General features: G+C 32.7%; 2 protein-coding genes across 3 annotated transcripts in view; one reads left to right on the top strand and one right to left on the bottom strand.

The window, feature by feature from the left end:
* The window catches only part of LOC139493223 (baculoviral IAP repeat-containing protein 2-like), a 32242-nt gene that overhangs the window by 181 nt on the left and 11530 nt on the right, over positions 1-20531 (top strand). The window contains exons 2-6 of one of the 2 annotated variants that reach the window (XM_071281445.1): positions 412-565; positions 1290-2250; positions 4245-4405; positions 14982-15108; positions 16316-16491. In XM_071281445.1, the coding sequence (XP_071137546.1) occupies positions 1767-2250; positions 4245-4405; positions 14982-15108; positions 16316-16491 (948 nt within the window). In that variant the 5' untranslated portion in view covers positions 412-565; positions 1290-1766. Of the gene's footprint in view, positions 1-265; positions 566-1289; positions 2251-4244; positions 4406-14981; positions 15109-16315; positions 16492-20531 lie in introns of those variants that run through there. The other variant, XM_071281444.1, reaches the window with a different exon arrangement.
* Positions 10085-13892, bottom strand: LOC139493222 (uncharacterized). Its single transcript, XM_071281443.1, has 2 exons — positions 13163-13892; positions 10085-10876 (listed from the first exon to the last, which is right to left on the bottom strand). Exons 1-2 carry the CDS (start codon positions 13764-13766, stop codon positions 10191-10193), a joined length of 1290 nt encoding a protein of 429 aa, XP_071137544.1. The 5' UTR covers positions 13767-13892; the 3' UTR covers positions 10085-10190.

Below are 20531 nucleotides of genomic sequence, written 5' to 3'. Positions count from 1 at the left end.
ACTTTTAAAATATTTACTTTCACTTTTTATATAACATTATACATTTTAAATGATCTTGTTGATAATATTTGTTGATAGTACTTTGTAACGTTTTGTCATATGCTATAAATGTATGGTTTTATGCATGGTAATACAGATTTGATTTGAATCTGAATTGGTATTCATTAAAAAATATTAAAAAAATCAATGTTTTAGTTAAAATAAGAAATGAAGATAATTTTATCCCGCGACTTTCTGTATGAGACTGTACCAAATCAAAAGCATGAACTCCAGTGTTTATCAATGGTTGTTGATAATCCTGCTTGTTATTATTTTTTGTTTTGTACTAACATCAGACCTTTGGGTTTTCTCTTTAAACTATTTTACATTGTAAAACGAATATAAAAAGCTATTAACTTCCTCGTTTTTCAGGTCAGATTTTCTGAATCATGTGTATGTGACATCATCGCATGTACACTAACAACTATACCTGTATTATGTATACGTTTGTTGTATTTATAAATGACATACGCATTGGTGATATGTTCATGGAGATGATGTTCAATGTTATGTAAAACAATATAACGTAAGTTATGTATATATTTGTGAGTTTACTATTATTATTGTTTACGATAAAGGATGACGTATAAATAGATATTTAAAATTACCACTTGCAATATTTGATATTACACATTATCATTGATTATTGCGCAACACTCTTTTCATCAGGACAAAATGTTACAAGAGTCCTTCTTGTAGCTAGGTACATGTGTTAAACATTTGAAACTCATAGAGACGGCCATATTCACTATTTTACTATGCAATATTTTTCCATTGATCATGACTTGCTCCCATTTATGAAAAATAACGATGTTAGATGTTATCCCATTTGAAGGAAGCTGTATTTATCAACCCTTTTAAAACTTTTTTTCTCTGTACAACTCGTGTCTGGAAACTAAAAATATAAAACTCCACTTTAACCAAGAGCCGTTCTATAACTTTTCTTTGCCAGCCAAGGTATCGATGCCAGTTACTTGGGCTATATCCCTTTAAAATATAATCATAAATTGTTTTACTCGAAAATACCTCTTTTAAAGATCATTATGTGCCTATCTTTGTTTATGCCTATACCAAACCAATTGCAACTACAATATTTAACTACAAGTCACATGTTGCTGGATCTCAATATTGACAAGTTCAAGTCTTAATCTCTCATCGTAGGGCACAAACCCTAATTGTGAATAAAATCATACAACTTAAATGCACAACAAACGGGCTCAACTGGAAATGTCTTCTCTTTTTTTTTGCAGACTTTGTGGAAGTGTTTGTGGTTGCAGATTTTCGTTATATATGAGGAATAGACAATATCGGCAAATATTTTTTTTTGGTACAATCATCAGACCACTGAAGGTTTCGATATCGAATTTAAACATTATATATATCCTGAACCTTTATAAAGTCGTACGTCCTTTTCTAACGTAAAACCTTTTTTATATCTTGGTCGTGCATATTTTACTAGCTGTTATCATCAATTGTTTATTATATAGCGAAAATACTTTCGTTTACTGTGCAATATATCAAAATGTTAAAAACATGTAAAAGTAACTATAGTCTTAGCAATTTCGAATTAAAAATTTGCTACATATAGTAAAAACAATTAATTGCAACATGTAAATACAAGCAAATTATTGAATTTCTTATAATTGATAGATGATCTTTAAAATGTATTTTGTATTTTTCAATGATTAAAGTTATGAAATTTTTTTGAAATTTGATACCGATAAAAAATGAAAATATATTCTTTTGTTACTTCTATTAAAGTATATCATTATACAGACGGATTGCCCTTTTCTTGCCCTTTTTATCGACAAAATACGTTTCGAAATTGGCCTCTTGAAAGTCAATATCCAAGAAAATATTTATTAGAAGCAGGATTTTATTTTTGTGGTGGGAAGACTGGTATTCATATTATACGATGTTTTGTGTGTGGAATTTCTACAATACCCACTACATGGAAAACTAATGAAACACCCGTTGAGGCTCATAAACGGCTATCAAAATGTTGCAGTTTTATAACTAACTGGTGTAATGATTCAAGATGTGACTTTTCATATTCTACAAATATTTCAACATATTCAACACTAACACAGATCTATGTTCATAAAGATTATGCTGAATTGAAGAAGAGAATGGATTCTTTTAAGAATTGTTCCTACAAAGAAATGTTAAAACAGTTTAAACATGCTGCAAGAACTGGGCTATTTTATTCGGGTTAGTAAGCATAGTACAATTATAAGCGAGTTGTCAGTATGTGTGTCTAGGTGAGAGCGAGAGCGAGAGTTGTAATATCCTTTATATTCATTTGCATTCTTCAGGTGAATACACCAATGATGTGGTCGCCCCTGCCATAACAAATGTTCTTGGGAGTAGCTCACTATTTAAATTAAAAAAAACTAATTTGGATTCCAAATCAATTGAGGTACATGTATATGAAAAAACGTTCACTGTCATTAATTCCTTCATGATATAACTAGAGTCCCGAGAGTTTGCCTTCTTTTGTTAAGATACAGCTTCACATTTGATAATTTATTGTCTACAATGCACTATTAAAAAGTTAATTTATATAATTTTCATGGTCCCTTACGATGCTTAACGTTATTCCATGCTGAAGACCTTCTTTAGTTCTGATTTGAAACATACTTTTAAAATAAACAAATAAATATTGTTTACAATTCATTCAACAACTTCGAATAAATACATGTATAAGTGTTGTCTCTATAGCGAAGCTCACTCTAGTCTTTTCTTATAAACGTAGAAAATAAACACTCCACCTAATACAGGTTGGATGTGAATACTTCGGTCATTTCGATTGCATATCGATTATGTTAAGCACTTGTTTTGAACATTTTCTTGTGATACACTCATTTCTTTCAGTAGTTTATAAAAGTCTGCAGACTCATTGATGAAACTATCATCGCGTTGTATACATGCACTAGAAGCATTAACTTTATGTACGGTATTTGGTACTGCAACGGTTGTGGTAGCTCTTATGGCAACAACATGTTCTGCCGAAGTAGACATGTTATTGATAGTTCTTATATTGTATTGTTCTCTATAGAAGTTCTTATATTGTATTGTTCTCTATAGAATGTACTTTTGTTTTAATTTCTGACCTGATCCGAGGCTTTGGAAAGTTCTCTCAGTCCTTCCCTGCCTCATAGGCAGCAAAAGAGTAAATCATGAAAAACGTATGAATTATGTGTATGAGCGGATAGACAAAACACAACTGGCAGCCAATCAGAAGACGTGTTACATCTAAAATTGAATTATTATGCGATAACAAATTAGAAAAGTTGTCAATTAGATTGTTTTGTCAATACGTGTGTGTTACACTGTGTATAAGTCAACGTAAACTTTCTACCATAAAAATCAAAATTGATAAAACAAGATAATGGATAAAATATTGAACGTAGAAATTTTAGTTAACTCACGACTATAGCTACGAAACAACATGTTATTTGAATATATTTGTGATAGACTCTTTTAAATTCCTAAATTTGTAGCTTAAACATTCCGTCAATAGAAATCAGAAATGAAATAATTAAAAAACACGAAGAAAACAATAAAACGCTTATTATGAAAAATACGTATAATGAATACATGCACATGTAGGACGAAACGACGCAATAATTTAAATCTTTTCTCCTGCAATCAATAAGTCATTCTAGGAGAATGTTTACGAGGTAAAAAAAAAAACTCAAGTAATATCAACATATCAAAAGCCTAAATTATTGCTGTTCTTTATCGTTACCGTTGGTTAATTCGCTGATGAATTAGAAGGCTAGGTCAGCTACACATATTTCATAATAATCTCATTTAACTTTTTAGAAGAATAACTAATGGGAATGTCTGGGAATGGAAAAACTAAAAAACTAAAATGCGCTACGTGACATGTTATAAAATAAAATACACACATTTATTAAAATGTTATCATCAGAGCTCAATTTTTGTAAAATATACTATTGTATTGGCCATTTTAAATCTATTTTAAGTTTCGCAACTTTAACAATTGTATTACATATTTAGGAAATCGTATCAAATCCAAGCGGAACATGATTGGCTTGATACAATCACAATTTTGGCACCAAATCTCAGTTTCTATTATAATAATTATTGTTTATCCTTTGTAATACAATACATTTTATATCATTATTTTATATCGAATGCTGGTCGACAAGTATTACATATGCATTTTAATTTTGTAGACGATTCCTTGATTTGTTGCTGTTGTAACTTCAAGCTGTACTTTTCTGATTCTGAGGATGTCATGTGGCAGAGGCATGTGTTGTTTAGTCCAGACTGCTTTTATTTACGAGAAACCAAAGGAGTTGATTTTGTGAAAAATTCACAGAAGAAATGGAGAAAGGTTTGTATATTGTTTGTTATGGTAACTATTTGTTCCAGTAGTGTGTAGTCTTTCATAGGTAGATGTGACGTTACCAGTATGTTGAGTTTTACAAAAGAAGCTTATATTTTCTTTTTTAAAGTTGCATTTTTATTTTATACTACCCGTATAATAAGATGTTTTGACGTCATTTTGACTTTAATAAATCGAGACACAAATCATTATCGTATAAATAGATACAAATATATTTATTAAAACACTATCTACACGCTTAGAGTTTAACAATTGTTATCATATACCCAAGTAAAGCTTCATTACAAAATGAGAATTATGTATATAATTCAGGTTTATACAAGAGACGATTTGCCCCTTGCCGTTCCTCATTGCATTATCTACATTCAATTATTTTTAGCACGTGAAAACTATTTATAAATTTTCTTTGTTTACGTTGAAGGCATCGCCATTCTTTTTGTTAACCACCTTCCTCCCCTCCACCACCGATAGATTTTACTGTTACACATTATTAGCATGTCATATGGTTTATTTAGTGTATTTTTATATATAGATATATTGGCGTACGGCTGTCTCAGCAATTTAGCGTGCATGGTCACTTTATCCGAATTTTTTGAAAAACAAATAGAAATAGTGTAGTTGTAGGCAAACTGCGGTTTGCTTGCAAACATAACTTTAAAGTAGTCAGATCGGCTGGTTAGTGCCCAGTGTCTAATCTAGTTTAAAGCTACTACAGAAACACTATATTATGCACAATCCGCTCTCCTGGTTCCAAAGCATGTGATTGATAAGCATCTGAACTGTGATTCAGATAAGTAGCCAAAGATATAGTAGAAAGCCAGAGAGAGCCGATCTGCGAAACAATTAGCATAAGCCTTTGTCTGAGCTTTCTAGCCAGAAAATATTGGCAAGACTTATGCTAAAGTTAGGATGTAAGTGACCACTGAATACCCCGTAAATTTGTGATTTGAGTGAAAACTCGAAATGACCCCAAAAACAGATGTTGAATATTTTGATAAGGCCAAATTGAAGGGAGTATGAAAAATAAGATTATGGTAACTATGAAATGAAGTTTCCAGCACTTCCGATTAAAGTGAGAAGTTCTTTGACTGTTCAAGAAATTGTTCTCGATGTTGTCAGTAATTTCATATTCATAATATTCAGTTTTTAAGTAGAAAATTATAACTCATTAAGGGTAATAACTAGTCTTAACACGAAGTATAGTTTAAAAATAAAAGCATATGACTTTGACAATCTGAAGTATATACATGATCATACTACACTATCATGATGCTCAAAATAGAATATATTCAAATCATATCCGGAAAAGTACACCACTTTTAGTTGAATTTTTAATTGAAATTTCATTATATTGAATTGTAGAAAACACTCATTCTAAACAGTGGATTATTATGCCACTATAGAATCGCGCACATATTTTCCATGAACTCTACAAAGAAAACAGTTGAATAGTAATAAAATTGAGAAAGGAAATGGTGAATATGTCAAAGCGACAACCACCCGACCATAGAGCAAACAACAGCCGAAGGCAACCAATGGGTCTTCAATGTAGCGAGAATTCCCGCACCCGTAGGTGTCCTTCAGCTGGCCCCTAAAATATGCATAATAGTACAGTGATAATGGACGTCATACTAAACTCCGAATTATACACAAGAAACTAAAATTTAAAATCATACAAGACTAACAAAGGCCAGAGGCTCCTGACTTGGGACAGGCGCAAAATTGCGGCGGGGTTAAACATGTTTATGAGATCTCAACCCTCCCCCTATACCTCTAGCCAATGTAGAAAAGTAAAACAATAACAATACGCACATTAAAATTCAGTTCAAGAGAAGTCCGAGTCTGATGTCAAAAGATGTAACAAAAGAAAATAAATAAAATGACAATAATACATAAATAACAACAGACTACTAGCAGTTAACTGACATGCCAGCTCCAGACCTCAATTAAACTGATTGAAAGATTATGTCTTCATCATATGAATATCAGGTACAATCCCTCCCGTTAGGGGTTTAGTATCATACTATCATAAAATATATGAGAAGAACATAACCCGTGTCATGCCAACAACTGTTTTTTTAGAAATAAATGTGTTTAGTTCCGATGCAAAGACCCTATCAGTGAATCAATGTTAAAGCCAAAATATGCAATCTTTAATGACCTGACAACAGTATCGTAACTATATCCCCTTTTAATAAGTCTATTTAAAGGTTTTGTTAGTTTCTGAGGAGAATACTGACATTTTTGTGCTTTATAAAGAATATTTCCATAAAATTTTGGATGTGAAATACCTGAACGTATAAGATGTCTGCATGTTGAGTTATATTTACGAATTATTTCCTTATACCGGTGATAAAATTTAGTAAATGTTTTGACCAGTTTGTGATATCGAAAACCCTGGTGTAATAATTTTTCAGTAATACATAAATTTCTCTCGCTAAAATCTAATACATTGTTACATACACGAGCGATTCGTACAAGTTGACATATATAAACACCGTAAGATGGTGACAAGGGAACGTCACCATCTAAAAATGGATAATTAACAATAGGAAATGAAAAATCATCTCTTTTATCATAAATTTTTGTATTAAGCTTCCCGTTTATGATATAGATATCAAGATCGAGGAAAGGGCAGTGGTCATTGTTATCATTAGCTTTATTTAAAGTAAGTTCTACAGGATAAATTTCTTTAGTATACATACTGAAGTCGTCATTATTTAGAGCCAATATATCATCCAAATATCTAAAAGTATTGTTAAATTTTTGTATCAAATGTTGTTTTGATGGGTCTTTGCTAATTTTAGTCATAAATTGTAACTCATAACAATACAAAAACAGGTCCGCAATAAGTGGTGCACAGTTAGTCCCCATTGGAATTCCAATAACTTGACGATATACGGAATCTCCAAAGCGAACAAAAATGTTATCAAGTAAAAATTCAAGTGCATAAATAGTATCAAAGCATGTCCAATTGACATAGTTCTTTTGTTTATTGCTACTAAAAAATGATCTAAAAGAGTTTGAACATATGTACTCGCATTCCGACTTTTTAAATGCCCAGTTAATTAGGGATGTGAATTTTTTCTTAATAAGAATATGAGGCAAAGTGGTATATAGGGTAGAAAAATCAAAACTTTGAACAGATTCAAAATCACCAATATATGCATGCAATTTATCAAGTACTTCCAACGAGTTTTTGACACTCCAAAAGTAATTAATTCCACTATTTTCAAAGGCCTTATTTGAACAATTTATTATCAGGTTTTTTATTGTACCAAGTGTACTAGTAAGTAAAACAGACAATTTAGTAGTTGAACAATGGCTGGAAGATGAAATAAATCTATATTTGTAAGGTTTTTTGTGCAGCTTCGGAAGCCAGTACATAGTTGGGACTTTCATTGTGTTTGGTTCTGCTTGTAAAGAAGTAGCTAAAAGTTTATGTTTGTTACAGATGTCGTTTTCTGAAAATGAAGTCAGTTGGAATGTTGGTGAATTCGTGATTTCCTTTTGCAGAACCTCTATATAAAATTTACGTCAAACAATAATGATATTATTAGCAGCTTTATCAGCCGGGACAAAAACAAATTCCTTGGCTAGTTCTGTTAGTTTATTTTTGATACGCGAAATAGGGTTTTTATAGTTTTTGTTGAGGGTAAAATGTTCTTTAAAATGTTGTATTCGAATATCAACTATCTTCATTACTGAATTAAAAAAAGAGTCCAAAGATTTTTTGTCAGCTTTTTCCCGTTTTACCCATTTCAAACAGTAGGCGCGGAGTGAGTCGTTGATGATATTACGACACTCATTCCAGTTAACAGTTGACGGGGGACGATATTTAGGTCCTTTACTGAGGAATGATTTTAACTCTCGGTCGCGAACGATGTTAAGGTCTCCTGTTATAACATGGGAAATTGGTCCATAGGTGTATTCTGAATTACTGCAATTACACGACATAGCTGTATTTTCAGTGATATTTACATCTTTACACACTTGGCTATAATTAAACACATATTTTCGGGTAGATTTCTTGTAAATATAACAAATGAGAGGGAGTTCAGTATTATCAAAATATCCAGGAATTTGGTCTTTAACAGAATGGTCGTTAAAAATACCGGCAATATTTACAAAATCAAAACCTTTATTGACATACTTTATTTTAATAAAATGTTTTTTATGATCTTCAGGGCGATCAATTTTTGGAAACAGTTTAGAATAACAATATGCCATTATAATTTGGACAATTTCATACTTAGGACTGTAATATGAAATTGTGTTGCAATCCTCTAAAATTTTATTTAATTTATTTATAGGTAAAGAACAAAGCTTGGTTAACAGATAATGTCTGCCGTTGTTTTTTGAAATGGAAATTAGGTCCGAAATATTTGTATGGTTGGTCCGAAATTTTCTTTGATTGCGATTTTTTCTGCGTCCATGAGAACGATTTTTACGAACAGTTTTAGAAACTATATCCAAAATGTTAACAGAATCGGTTCTTGATATATTGCCAATTCCCATGATATTATCATTAAGACCGAGAGGGTAGACTGTCTGTAATTTTTTAATCCAATTTAATTCATTTATTTTTCGTGATCGTACAAACTTGGAATGAGATTCATCAGGCTGCTTATTTACTACTTCTAAAGGTTGAACTGTTAAATATTTAATAGGATGACTGTGCTTCTTAAGATGTTGATAAATGATACTTTTGAATTTATTGGGTCTTTTAAAACGATACAGGTGTTCTTGCGTGCGTTTAGATAAATATCGCCCAGTTTCACCTACGTACTGAATACCGCATCCCGGTTTGTTTCATGTGAGTAAATAAATAATACTGTTTGTTTTTCAAGTAATATCAGTTTCAAAATTTAGAGAAAATGTGCGACCATTAAATGTGGACCTTACTGTATTGTTGGTGGAAAGACGGGGACACGTAAGTCATTTTTTGGCATGACACTTATCGATAGAAGGGTAACCACGATTTTTATTGTTAAAAACGTTAGCTATTGTAGTATTTTTAGATAAGCGATTCTGAAGATTGAGACGTGTAGATACCCTTTGAACGAGTTTAGTATTTAATATTTTTCCATTTCTAAGCTTCATATTTGTTTTTTGGTATGTAGATTTATTACAAAGGAGCAAAGACTGGCGTCCAGAATATGAACCATCACACAGTAGATTAAATTGTGTAAAAATGATAAAACTGTTCGGCTCAAGACGTCAAATGCTTATTGTCATAAGTTACCCGACAAATTTAACAAAAGATAGGGTATATCAAGGTAGCGACTGACGTCTGACTAAATAGATGAATGGGGCTGAATATTAAAATACTACTTTTTGATAGATATTCCTAAAGTAATGAACATAGAGAAGTTCTCGCTCGGACACACACTCCAGACTAATCGGATATCAAAGCTAGCTGGGCTTGCTTAATCGTTGATTTTGGAGTATGAATATATCTGGTATAGCATTCGGAACTCCAACGACCTAAAATCTTGATTAGGTGATCTTCAATTTTTGATGCAACCGATGTTGCCGCTCCTATTCGGAAGCTGTGTCCGTTGTAATTAGATGGGTTGAGTCCGATACTTTCCAAGATGGATCGAACATGATTGATGAAAAACGTACGTGTTAGAGCCTCCCCATTTTCCATAACAAATAGCGGACTAGAGTTGCAAGCTATGCTGAATCTAGATCTTCTAACATCGAGGTATCTAATCAGCGATTTGACCGGGCACACAGAAGTATTGTTTTTGAAAAGATAAATATTTACTCAACTTCTGAAAGGGTCTGTTTTAGACGTCTTTAAATGTAAGATTGCGTAATCCTCCTCGAAAGTGATGTCTTCTAAACATAGATTGCAAGATGCATCGAAGTCCGTGTTGACGGTTAATTCACCACAGCGGAGAAATCCGAAGTAAGCAACGACACAAGCTGCCTCAATAAGTGCAGTTACAAATGGCGAAAATATTCCCTTATGAAGCGTTGTTATCATATTTTTAATTATATCATAAGTTAGCGGTAATCTTTTTCGGGAACTCTTTACTTCTTGTTTTTTAATACCTCTGTAAATATTTTCTAACCTAAGCAGTTTTGAAGAGCAACAGTCAGTGAATAAACACTGTACTCCGGATTGAAGATATATGTATCTTAAACCGCAAATGTACATTTTTATTGTAGAACATTTTATCTTAAGATTTTCGTGACAATGTGTAGCGTAATGCATTAAAATATCTTCCGTTAGAGGTGGCATATCTGTTTTATCATCCCACTTAAAACCGGAGAGACACAAAAAGTTTTTGTATGATTTAAATCCATGTTCGTACTGCGAACGCGTACTGCTTGCGATGGAGTTGTGAATTAAATTTTTAACTTTTGCATTTAATTCCACATTACTTGCCAAGATTTCGGACACGGAGTGGGTACTGTCTCTGCTGCTGGTGCTGCTTTTTGGAAGGTCTGAAAATCAAAACGAGATAAAGAGTCAGCTATCACATTTTTAACTCCGGGAATATGTTGACATTGAATAGTAAAGTTTTGTTTAACGGATAGCCATGTTAGTGTTCTCATTAACTTCATAATGTCTAGCACTTTAGATCTTCCTTTGTTAACTATATTAACAACGGCTTCATTGTCGCAGTGGAACATGATACGTTTCTTATTCCATAAGTGCCCCCATAATAAAGATGCAACAACAATCGGGTACAGTTCTCTAAAAGCCATGGACATGTCTGAATCGAGTGAAGTTGATAGTTCAGAAGGCCAAGTACTACTAAACCATTTACCTTGAAAAAAACCTCCGAAACCAAAGTTAGAAGCCGCATCTGTGTACAGTTCAATGTCACTAGCTAAAGTTATATGTTCGTCATAAAAGAAAGTAACTCTATTCCAGCCTTTTAGGAAATCTCGCCACATGATTAAGTCTGTTCTACAGTCTTTTGATAATGATATATAGTGATGTAGTTTATCAACTTTTGTAGATAACTTAATGAGATAGCTGACAAACGATCTACCCGGACGAATAATTCTGGCCGCAAAATTAAAATGTCCTAACAGTTGTAATAATTCTCTTTTCGTTACCGATTTTTTATGCAGAAAACTGTCAATAAAATTTGAAATTCTTTCCACCTTTTCATTAGGTAATCTTGCTTCAAAACTTACAGTGTCTAGTATGATTCCTAGATACTCGATAGTACAAGTGGGACCTACAGTCTTTTTCTTAGAAATCGGAATATTTAGACGATTGAATATAAGCGTTATTAGCGCCATTGTTCTAAATCCGCAAGAGTCCGGTGGTTGAATAGTGAGAAAATCATCTAGGAGATGAAGTATAACTGGTATGCCGTAATTTTCCTTTGCTATCCAACAAATAGCCCGTGATAGATTGTCAAAGATGCAAGGCGAGCTGCGAGAACCAAAACAAAGTCTTACATAATAATAATAATTGTTTTTCCATTTCATGCAATATAAGTGATGCTGGTCTTTACGAATCCCTAGCTGTTTGAATGCATCGGTCATATCGGTTTTATTTAGAATTGTTTGCTTTCCGAAATGCTTGATGGCCCTTATTGCGTCATCTATTTTTACATAAGATAGCGAACATACCTCCTTATCTATAAGACTATTGATGCTTTCATGTTTTTCCTGTTCGTGTGGAGAAGATAGATCAAGGATAAGACGTTTTTTGCCAGAATATTTGCCTTCTGCAATCCCAATAGGACTAACACGGTAAGTTTCGAAAGGTGGACTACTAAACGGGCCTTTAACATATCCTTTATCTATTTCTTGTTTCAAAAGCATATCAACACTTTCGGGGTCTCTGATGGCAGAAAGTAAATTCTTACATTCAAACGTAGGTAAATCGAGTATAGATACTAATGTATCAAAACCGAAACGTATACCATTCAAAAGATACATAACAAAATGTTTTATCTGGGTGTTCTTTAAGTTCGTATTCAAGTCTGTTTACGTTTATAGGTGACATATCTAGTCAGATGTTTGCCTTTGGTATTTCTTTTTGTGAAGCTTTAGATAAGTTGGATAATTTATCTAATTTTGCAGTTTCATTGTTTGACCTTGGTTGTTTTGTCTGTTGTTTGGCTAAACTACAAGTTTTCATGCCATGCCCGCTTGACCCACATTGACTACATGCGTGCATGAATTTGCATTCCCTTCTATAGCAAGTGCCGTAATTGTAGTTATTGCAGAGTTCTGCCCCTGCAATACTAGAAACCGGTCTGCCCCTCTTATCTGTGTTACGAATATTTGTAGCCCCGTGGGATAAAGTTGGATTGCCGTGTTTTGCCTTTTCACAGAATTTTGATGTGTGGTCAAATTCCCCGCAGTGAGTACATGCTCTGCTTTGAACATTATGAGTAACAAGGTTCAACAATTTGTCATCGACCTTTGACCAGTTGATAACAATATTGTGTTCAACTATGGCAGCAGCTGCTTTAGCAGAAAACATCTTGTGATATGTATAGAAACATGGGCCGTAATTTTGTGATATTTCGTTTATGTCAGATTCATATTGTTCCAATTCAACTTTTCTCTGAGGGAAAGCTTTCCCCATAATATTACGGTATTTCCGGAAAGCCCTATTAAATTCTTCTATTGAAAGATTGTGGTCCAATCTTACGTCTTTCTTACTCGAAAGCTCAACGGTAAACCCCCTTGACTGCATAGTTTGGTTTTGAGGTATATCATATTTAGGTGCCAATAATGTAGCCAGGTTAATGTCCCTACCTTCTATTATCTGCTTTTTGATGGAAGGTGCAACGAAATCCATCTTTGGGAGATCTTCGGCGTAGTACACTTTTCCTGTCGATGTAGCCTCGGGAGCGGAATCTGTTGGTCGGCTATTAGAACATCTTATTGCAGATTCAAGTGTAGGTGTTGTTACTTCCTTTTCGGTAACATTTTCTGTATTTGAAGTTTTTAACAAGAGCTTAGCGATATTTGAAAGAGTTTCTGTTGCTGAAGTAAAGGCTGCCGCAGATTCCCTGAAGAGTACCTCACTGTTAAGATTAGGTGTGTTACCTGGCGTATGAATATGCGTATCATTAACGACAGGAAGCGTTGACGGGTGATATAATCCTACTTCTTGATCATTCAAATTCGTATTTGTAGAGTTTTGCAACTCATTAACGGGAGGCTGATTAGATGTTTCAGGAATTGTTATAGACGGAGTTTTTGTTTTATTAGCCAAATACAACTGGCGAAGCATTTCTACCTTCCACGTTGCATTGACCCCGATACCCATCTCTTTTAATTTTTCCAGATATGTTTCTTTTGGCCAATTTCTACTATTATCAATTTTTTGCTTACGTGGCCTCTTTCTACCACTCATATTGTTTTAGTTGATGTACTTACGTACGATTAAAAGAAATAGATGTGTAGAAATTTATCCTCTGTATCACGTTATAAATAACTATCTCAGGTTTCGAAAGTTCATCAATAGTTCATGAAATGTGTGTATTAAACTGTTTGTAATTAAAACAACACATTAATGTTCAGATAAATCCTTATTGATAAGGAATGTCACTTAGAATCGAATTTTATAATTGACGAAAGACACAGAAGCATCACATGTACAATGTAAGACCCGTTTGGGGGAAATCCTTTATTTTGACATTAGAATCCTTCTTCAAATTCATATGTATGTGCTACTTATGAATTTTGAGATGTACGAAGTAAAAATATAATGCAACCATTGGGTAGAAAATACAAACAAGCAAAATGTACTCTAAAATTAAACATGTTCTCAACCACTTCTTTTTCCAATAAAATAAATTACATAATTTCATTATTTAAAGTTAAATAATAAAAATATCATAGCAAACATGTTGACCCCCCCCCCCCCCCCCCCGAAACAAACGCAGAACATGCGATTTATAACTAGTAAATAAATAAATAAAACTAAAGACAAATATATATTGCTAACCTTTTTCCTAGTCTGTCATATGCACATGTAAGCTAGACACAGAGATTGATTAACACCGACAACCCCTTGATTTTCCTGTTTGTATTCAGTATAACTGGTTGCTTGTTTGAGGTTTTTGTTTTGAACATTTAAAGGTAGTTAATATATGTAGTGTTTCGATACTGAACTTCATTTGCAGTCATGATGATCAATGGTTCTTATGAACATCATTTGTGCTTTTATGGGCATCGTCACTTCTTTCCTATGTTGGGCGAGCGGTTAAAAATTATGATGTGTTGCACTTCTCATTTGGCAAATACTCATAATTAATAAACATGACTGCTGTCATCAAGGAATTGTGATTAAGTACACACTAAAATAACAATATTTTTAGTTTATCATGCATATAAAGGACGATAACGAAGACGTTTGATGAACTTTGGTAATGCTGGGATACAGTACAGGCGGTCGCCTTAATCAGGCAATGACGTCCATCATTTTTTCTGGCGTCTGTTTATTCACTGACGTACATATGTTGATCGAAATAAAATTGGCATTTATTTTTTACATTTATTATTATTTGTTTTTTTTAATTGAATGTTACATGTATATGAAAAAACAATTATTTGCATTTTTCATAAGATCTTCAAGCCATACAACAAAATGATGGTAGACGTAGAAAGTCGTATAGAAACATTTAAAACGAAATGGGCAACAACAGTCAGGCAAACACCAGAAATGCTGGCATATGCAGGATTTTACTATGTTGGTATGTAAATGTCAGCCTAGTATACTATCTAACCATTAAAGGCGAAATGTAAATGTTGGTAGTACTGAGATCAAACTTCAATTTAATTACGCTCTTCAATATCTTTCACTTACAAATTATCTCATTTTCATAATAGACGTCCTCCAATGCAAATATAACACCGCATCCCCGCACCATCAATACTTCAATATGTTACAGTACCTTAATTGCTTTGCTTTAGATCTACTAATTATCGACAAAAAATATCAGGAGAGGTTACAATGTGGATGTGAAAAAACGAACGCATATACAAATCAATTACATGAATTATGTATTATTGTATTTGTATTCTGAATCTCTAAATATCGGATAATTATTCAAGAGAACGGTAGATGTAACATTGTAGATGTTATCAAATTACAAACGTTCAAATAAACTATGTTACATATATGTGAAGCTCTAAATATCCGAGTCTAGAATAATTGAATGAATGTAACAAAGCTTATGAAATCATTATCATGAATGCAGTTTTTGTATTACGTGTCTTTTTTTCATAGCCTATTAAACGGTATGGTGTTGCATATTGTTGAAGGCGGAAGTGATCTATAACATAAAATTGTGCTTATATATACGTTCTAAGTTTATGCTCGATAGTTTTTAAAATGTATGGGTATTCTTAACAAATCTCTTTACAGTACTATGAAATACTACAAAATAAATATATAAACAGAAGCTTTTGCTTTGTTCTTATCTAAGGGCAAGCAAATAAAAATGTATCTTTATTTCCAAAACAAAAACTATAGAATGGCTGTTTAAGGGTCTTTTTAACACGCATAAATAAAATAGTATTGGAATCAATTTAATTCAATTATTCCATTAAAACTTGATTGAACATATCGAAGACAGAGAAATAGAACTGTGTAGAGCAAAATAACGGAGAATATACACACCTCTTATCTTCTAACATGGGTAGCTACATGTATGTTTGTTGATATATAAACATTTGCTATTTTGTACCTTCACATTACAATAATGATATTGCAGGGTACATAGTATGAGGAAAACCAATCTGTATCATTTCATAAGGTGTAAAACAAAACCTGACAGTCATCAACAAATTATTTTGCACTAAACCAAGCAACACAAGTAATTAATCATTGTAAAAAAAATGCAAAAAAAGAACCCCCCCAAAAAAAAACCAATACCATGATCATTTATTTTTCGATAGGGGAAGAAGAAGGGGATACTGATTGTGTTAGATGTTTTTACTGTGACAAAGGACTAAAACGTTGGGAACCGTCTGACGAACCTTGGACAGAACATATTTTTAAATCTAAAGAATGCAAATTCGTAGAACTAATGAGAGGAAATTCGTATATAAAGCATGTTTGCGAAAATTACAAGGTAAATACAACATATAATTAGTTTAATAAGTAACAATGTAGATCGATTGATTACAAATAGACATTTTCATTCTATTCTATACCGACGCTGACATTTATAACTCTGGCTTTGTGTATTTCTTTTGAATTTTGCCAAAAAAAAACTTGTTTTGCAAAATTTCGTTTAAGGTGGCTCGGGACTATTCGACTGCGCATAATTTCACGCATGAATTACAAAAGTATTTGTCGTAATTTTTTTTCATATTTTGATTGATTAGAAATATTAAATCATTGTAGTTATGTGACTAATAGAATATTTTCGTTATTATCGGTATTTTTTAAAGGGTCAAAATGACATTTCACCCATTTTTACCATTTTCCCGCCAAAATTTGGGTTGTAAGGCAAAATATTTTTTTTCCTTATCGGTGACCTATGTTTTTTATTGGCTCATTCTTCTTATCGGTGACCTATGTTTTTTATTGGCTCATTCTTTGATGCTGTATTCCAGCTTTTCATATTACAGATTTGGAACAATTGTCATAGAACGTTTTTTTGATATTCCGAAAAAAATATGTCAAAACCTCTATTTCCCCTATCATTTCATTGAAAAGTGGTCCCTTTTACATACCTGTTTAAAAGTAAAATTTTGAGCTTAAATGAATGGTCCGTGAACACCTATTTTTTTTTCGACCAATTTGATTCATTTTCTTTAAAGAATAAAATAACCAAAAATACGGCACTTCTGATAGAAACTTCGAATACGCCCGAGCCACCTTAATAAACTTTTTGCATCTTTTTTTTTTTTTTTTTTTTAATTTTCGCACTTTTTGTGTGGAATATTACACCTTAACCATTTTAGTTTTGAAAATGACATTTTCTACTGGAGTGTCCGAAACATCCATAACAAATAATGAAAGTTGTTGATTAACACACATTTGATATATTGCTCTTGATTTATCAGAAATAAGATACTTAATTTAGGAGATCAGTTGACGTAGACGAAATACAATATGTCTCTACAGTGTTCCGAGTACTATCTAGCAATGTATTCACCAATTGGATTTTCTATGGTAAGGTGTTACAGTAAGTAAGTAAGTAAGTACGTAAATTATTTATTAAAGTGACATGTGTAAATATGTACAGATCATAAACATACAATATATGATAAATATTATTATCCCCGGCTTAGTGTATTTCTAGGATTTTGATTGGCTAACGCACGTCGTTACAAAACCCATAGCCCCTGAGTGTTGCTAACCGATATCCCCGGATGTTGCTACCCATTACATCGGGATAAATTCACGAGCGTTTTCCTTAGTTCCATGGTTGTTCCTTATGAAATATCAAATTCTGTAGATTATGAATGATGTCTGTATAATTAGATACTTAATCCATTAACGAGTTTATCTTATTATGTCCATTATTTGCACTCATTTTAGTAAATGCATCACTATTCTGCCACATTGTCAATGAATGGGACTACTGACCTAGCTATGCAAATGACCCATGTTGACGTAACACCGTCTTTGATGTAACTCTGACAACTTTATGCGCCAAATTTGACCCATTTCACTTTTGTTGATTAAAAACGTCTTATATTTGTCTTCCTGTAGGGTTACGTTCTACCAAAGGTAGTACCCTATACCCTGTTAAAATTATGTCAAAATCCCAAATTGCAATAGATGATATATAAAAAATGAAAAAAAAAACGTTACTTTCACGTTAAACTTTTGGTCGAATTTCTCTAAAAATCGCCAGATTTAGACTAAGACCGGGGATAAATTCATTATCTACGTTCATATCCGTAGATGTGTATATTTTAACACCCTTCAGTACCCTGTACACCCTTCGGCTGCGCCTCAAGGTGTACATGGATTCATCAGGGTGTTAAGTTATCCATACTTACGGATATGAACGTAGATAACTTATACTACACCTGGCCCAATGGACATATAAGTCACCTCAAATGATATTAAGTAATTATAAAACAATATATCACGTTTTTGGAAATAACAAATTATTCGTGATATTATCTTTTTGTTGACGAAAGTAATTTTAAAATAAAGATATATTGATATTAAGCTATTTGTAAACAGAATTGCGTCTTTTAGAATATGTCTGTTCAATGTATTTTGCTAGTTTTCGAGTATTGATAATATTAAAAAAAATAAGTTTTTCATTATTGTCCATAAATATAAAGGAAGTACTAAAGGAATGTAATAAAAGTTCTCCTAAAGGTTGCACTTTGTAAATACAGCTGTTTCTCAAAACACGCCTCTTTTGGGGAGTAATTGAATATTCATAGAAAATTCATTTTGTTTACATACTGGTTCCCAGTTATGCTCTCTGTGTTCCATATCGCAGAGACAGAACTTGGGAATGTTACCAGTAAATAAACACGTGCATATTGTTTACATTGAAATCTGTGGTAACCTTTCATTCGAGGTAGGGGTAGTTAAGAAAATTAGTGTAAGTTTAAACTCTGAGAAGTTCAGGGCATATAAACGTTGAAAATATGCCGCACAGCCCTATATTTTGACCTTTGAAAAACATTGTGTTGCATATGAACTTTCAATTCTAGGATAAGATTTTTTTCAAAACTTCATAGTAAAAGTGGTACAGTTTTAGCCGTAAAAGGAGTTCCTATGGGAAATTGCATTGTCAATATTTACAGAAATGCAACCTATAACGTTTTCGTATATCAGAAAAGAATGTACAGTCTTTCAGTTTCGATCACGTCTGGATTGCAAAATTTGCAGAGGCCTTTGTTCTGGTCTTTCGCCTATATATCTTTCTGTTTCTATCCTCTGAGGTAATATGCCACACCTGAATTGTGCTAAATACGAGCGTTCGACTTTGGTTAAAGAGGTATGGCCAATTTCCCTTGAATTCTTTTCATTCATAAGAGAGATAAATCATGTTTTGAATAGCCCGATAGATGCTAATTATCTATTTTCATACCTTAAACTGGTATTCCTACAAAAATACAAGGCCAAGACTATTGATTTTTTATATTTATTTTATCTAATTGTTATAACACCCTTTATGCGCATAAGGTACCATACCACGTAACTTGTTAAGAAGCCAAATGATATCGAACAAATTCAAATGGGATGGTGTTTTTTTCATTCTGAATATATGTATATCTGTATTTGTCCTGGTCTTTGAGGTTTTTATCGTCTATAAGATAAGATAAGATCATATATATTTTAACCAGACGACAACATCTGACCTCCGTTGGTCATAGAACGCCTTGTGTTACAACCACACAACTCATATAACATGGCCTTATCTGGTATTTTAACAAATACAACAGATTCTTGATGTTTTACATACAATCACAATTTGTAGTGTAATTGTTCTGTTCTGTGGTGTTGTTTTATTTTCTGATGACTTAGGTACCGGTGCAGGGACAGTGGTAAACATTTCAGTACATGTATCTACACAGTTGGTGAATTGGCGACAACATTGCTGTTGACTGCATTTGTTACATATAATACCATGTTCAAAAATGTTTCCAAAAATTGTTTGAAACTTGTATACAATGGCCTTATTTAAAGTTATGTGTATATTACACTTGCAACATTTGAGCTTCATTGCTATATAATCAATTCTCGTATTATTGGTTATGTACAGACATCTACTTCAGTTTGACGGCAGTTGTTCCTAGCAAATATGTTATTAAGGTGGTACCTAACACTTTCACTAAAATCAATTTGGCTCGTTTAATTTTCATAAAATTTTGACAAAGTATTTACTTTGACCCTTTGACAAAAATATAAAAATTTCAAAAAATTTGAACAAACCATGTTATCAGAAAAATTACACTAGTTATATAGCAGTTTGACAAACACTAATTTTAATCATTAAGAAGCTTAATGTCCTCTTAACAACGCAACGTTATTAAAACGTTCAGCTGATTTTACAGAGTTATCCCCCTCTAGTGTTAGGTACCACCTTAATGTAAATACATAAAAAAGAAAGTAAGTCAAGAGTATGTACAGTCATAGGAATGCACACAACAAGCGATACATTATTTTTTTTTTCTTTGATAAAATGAT

Source organism: Mytilus edulis, chromosome 10 (genome assembly GCF_963676685.1).
Source record: "Mytilus edulis chromosome 10, xbMytEdul2.2, whole genome shotgun sequence".
In the NCBI taxonomy this organism is placed as follows: Eukaryota; Metazoa; Mollusca; class Bivalvia; order Mytilida; family Mytilidae; genus Mytilus; species Mytilus edulis.
Note: the sequence above shows the minus strand (reverse complement) of the source record. Positions and strands in the feature narration are given on the sequence as shown.

Bases quoted from the DNA above. Each gene is read 5' to 3' on its own strand.
- LOC139493222 (XM_071281443.1), bottom strand. From the start codon at position 13,766: ATGAGTGGTAGAAAGAGGCCACGTAAGCAAAAAATTGATAATAGTAGA. The intron at 10,877-13,162 runs GTAGGGACATTA...TTTGATTTTCAG, and splicing joins CAAAAAGCAGATAATAGAAG to ACCTTCCAAAAAGCAGCACC.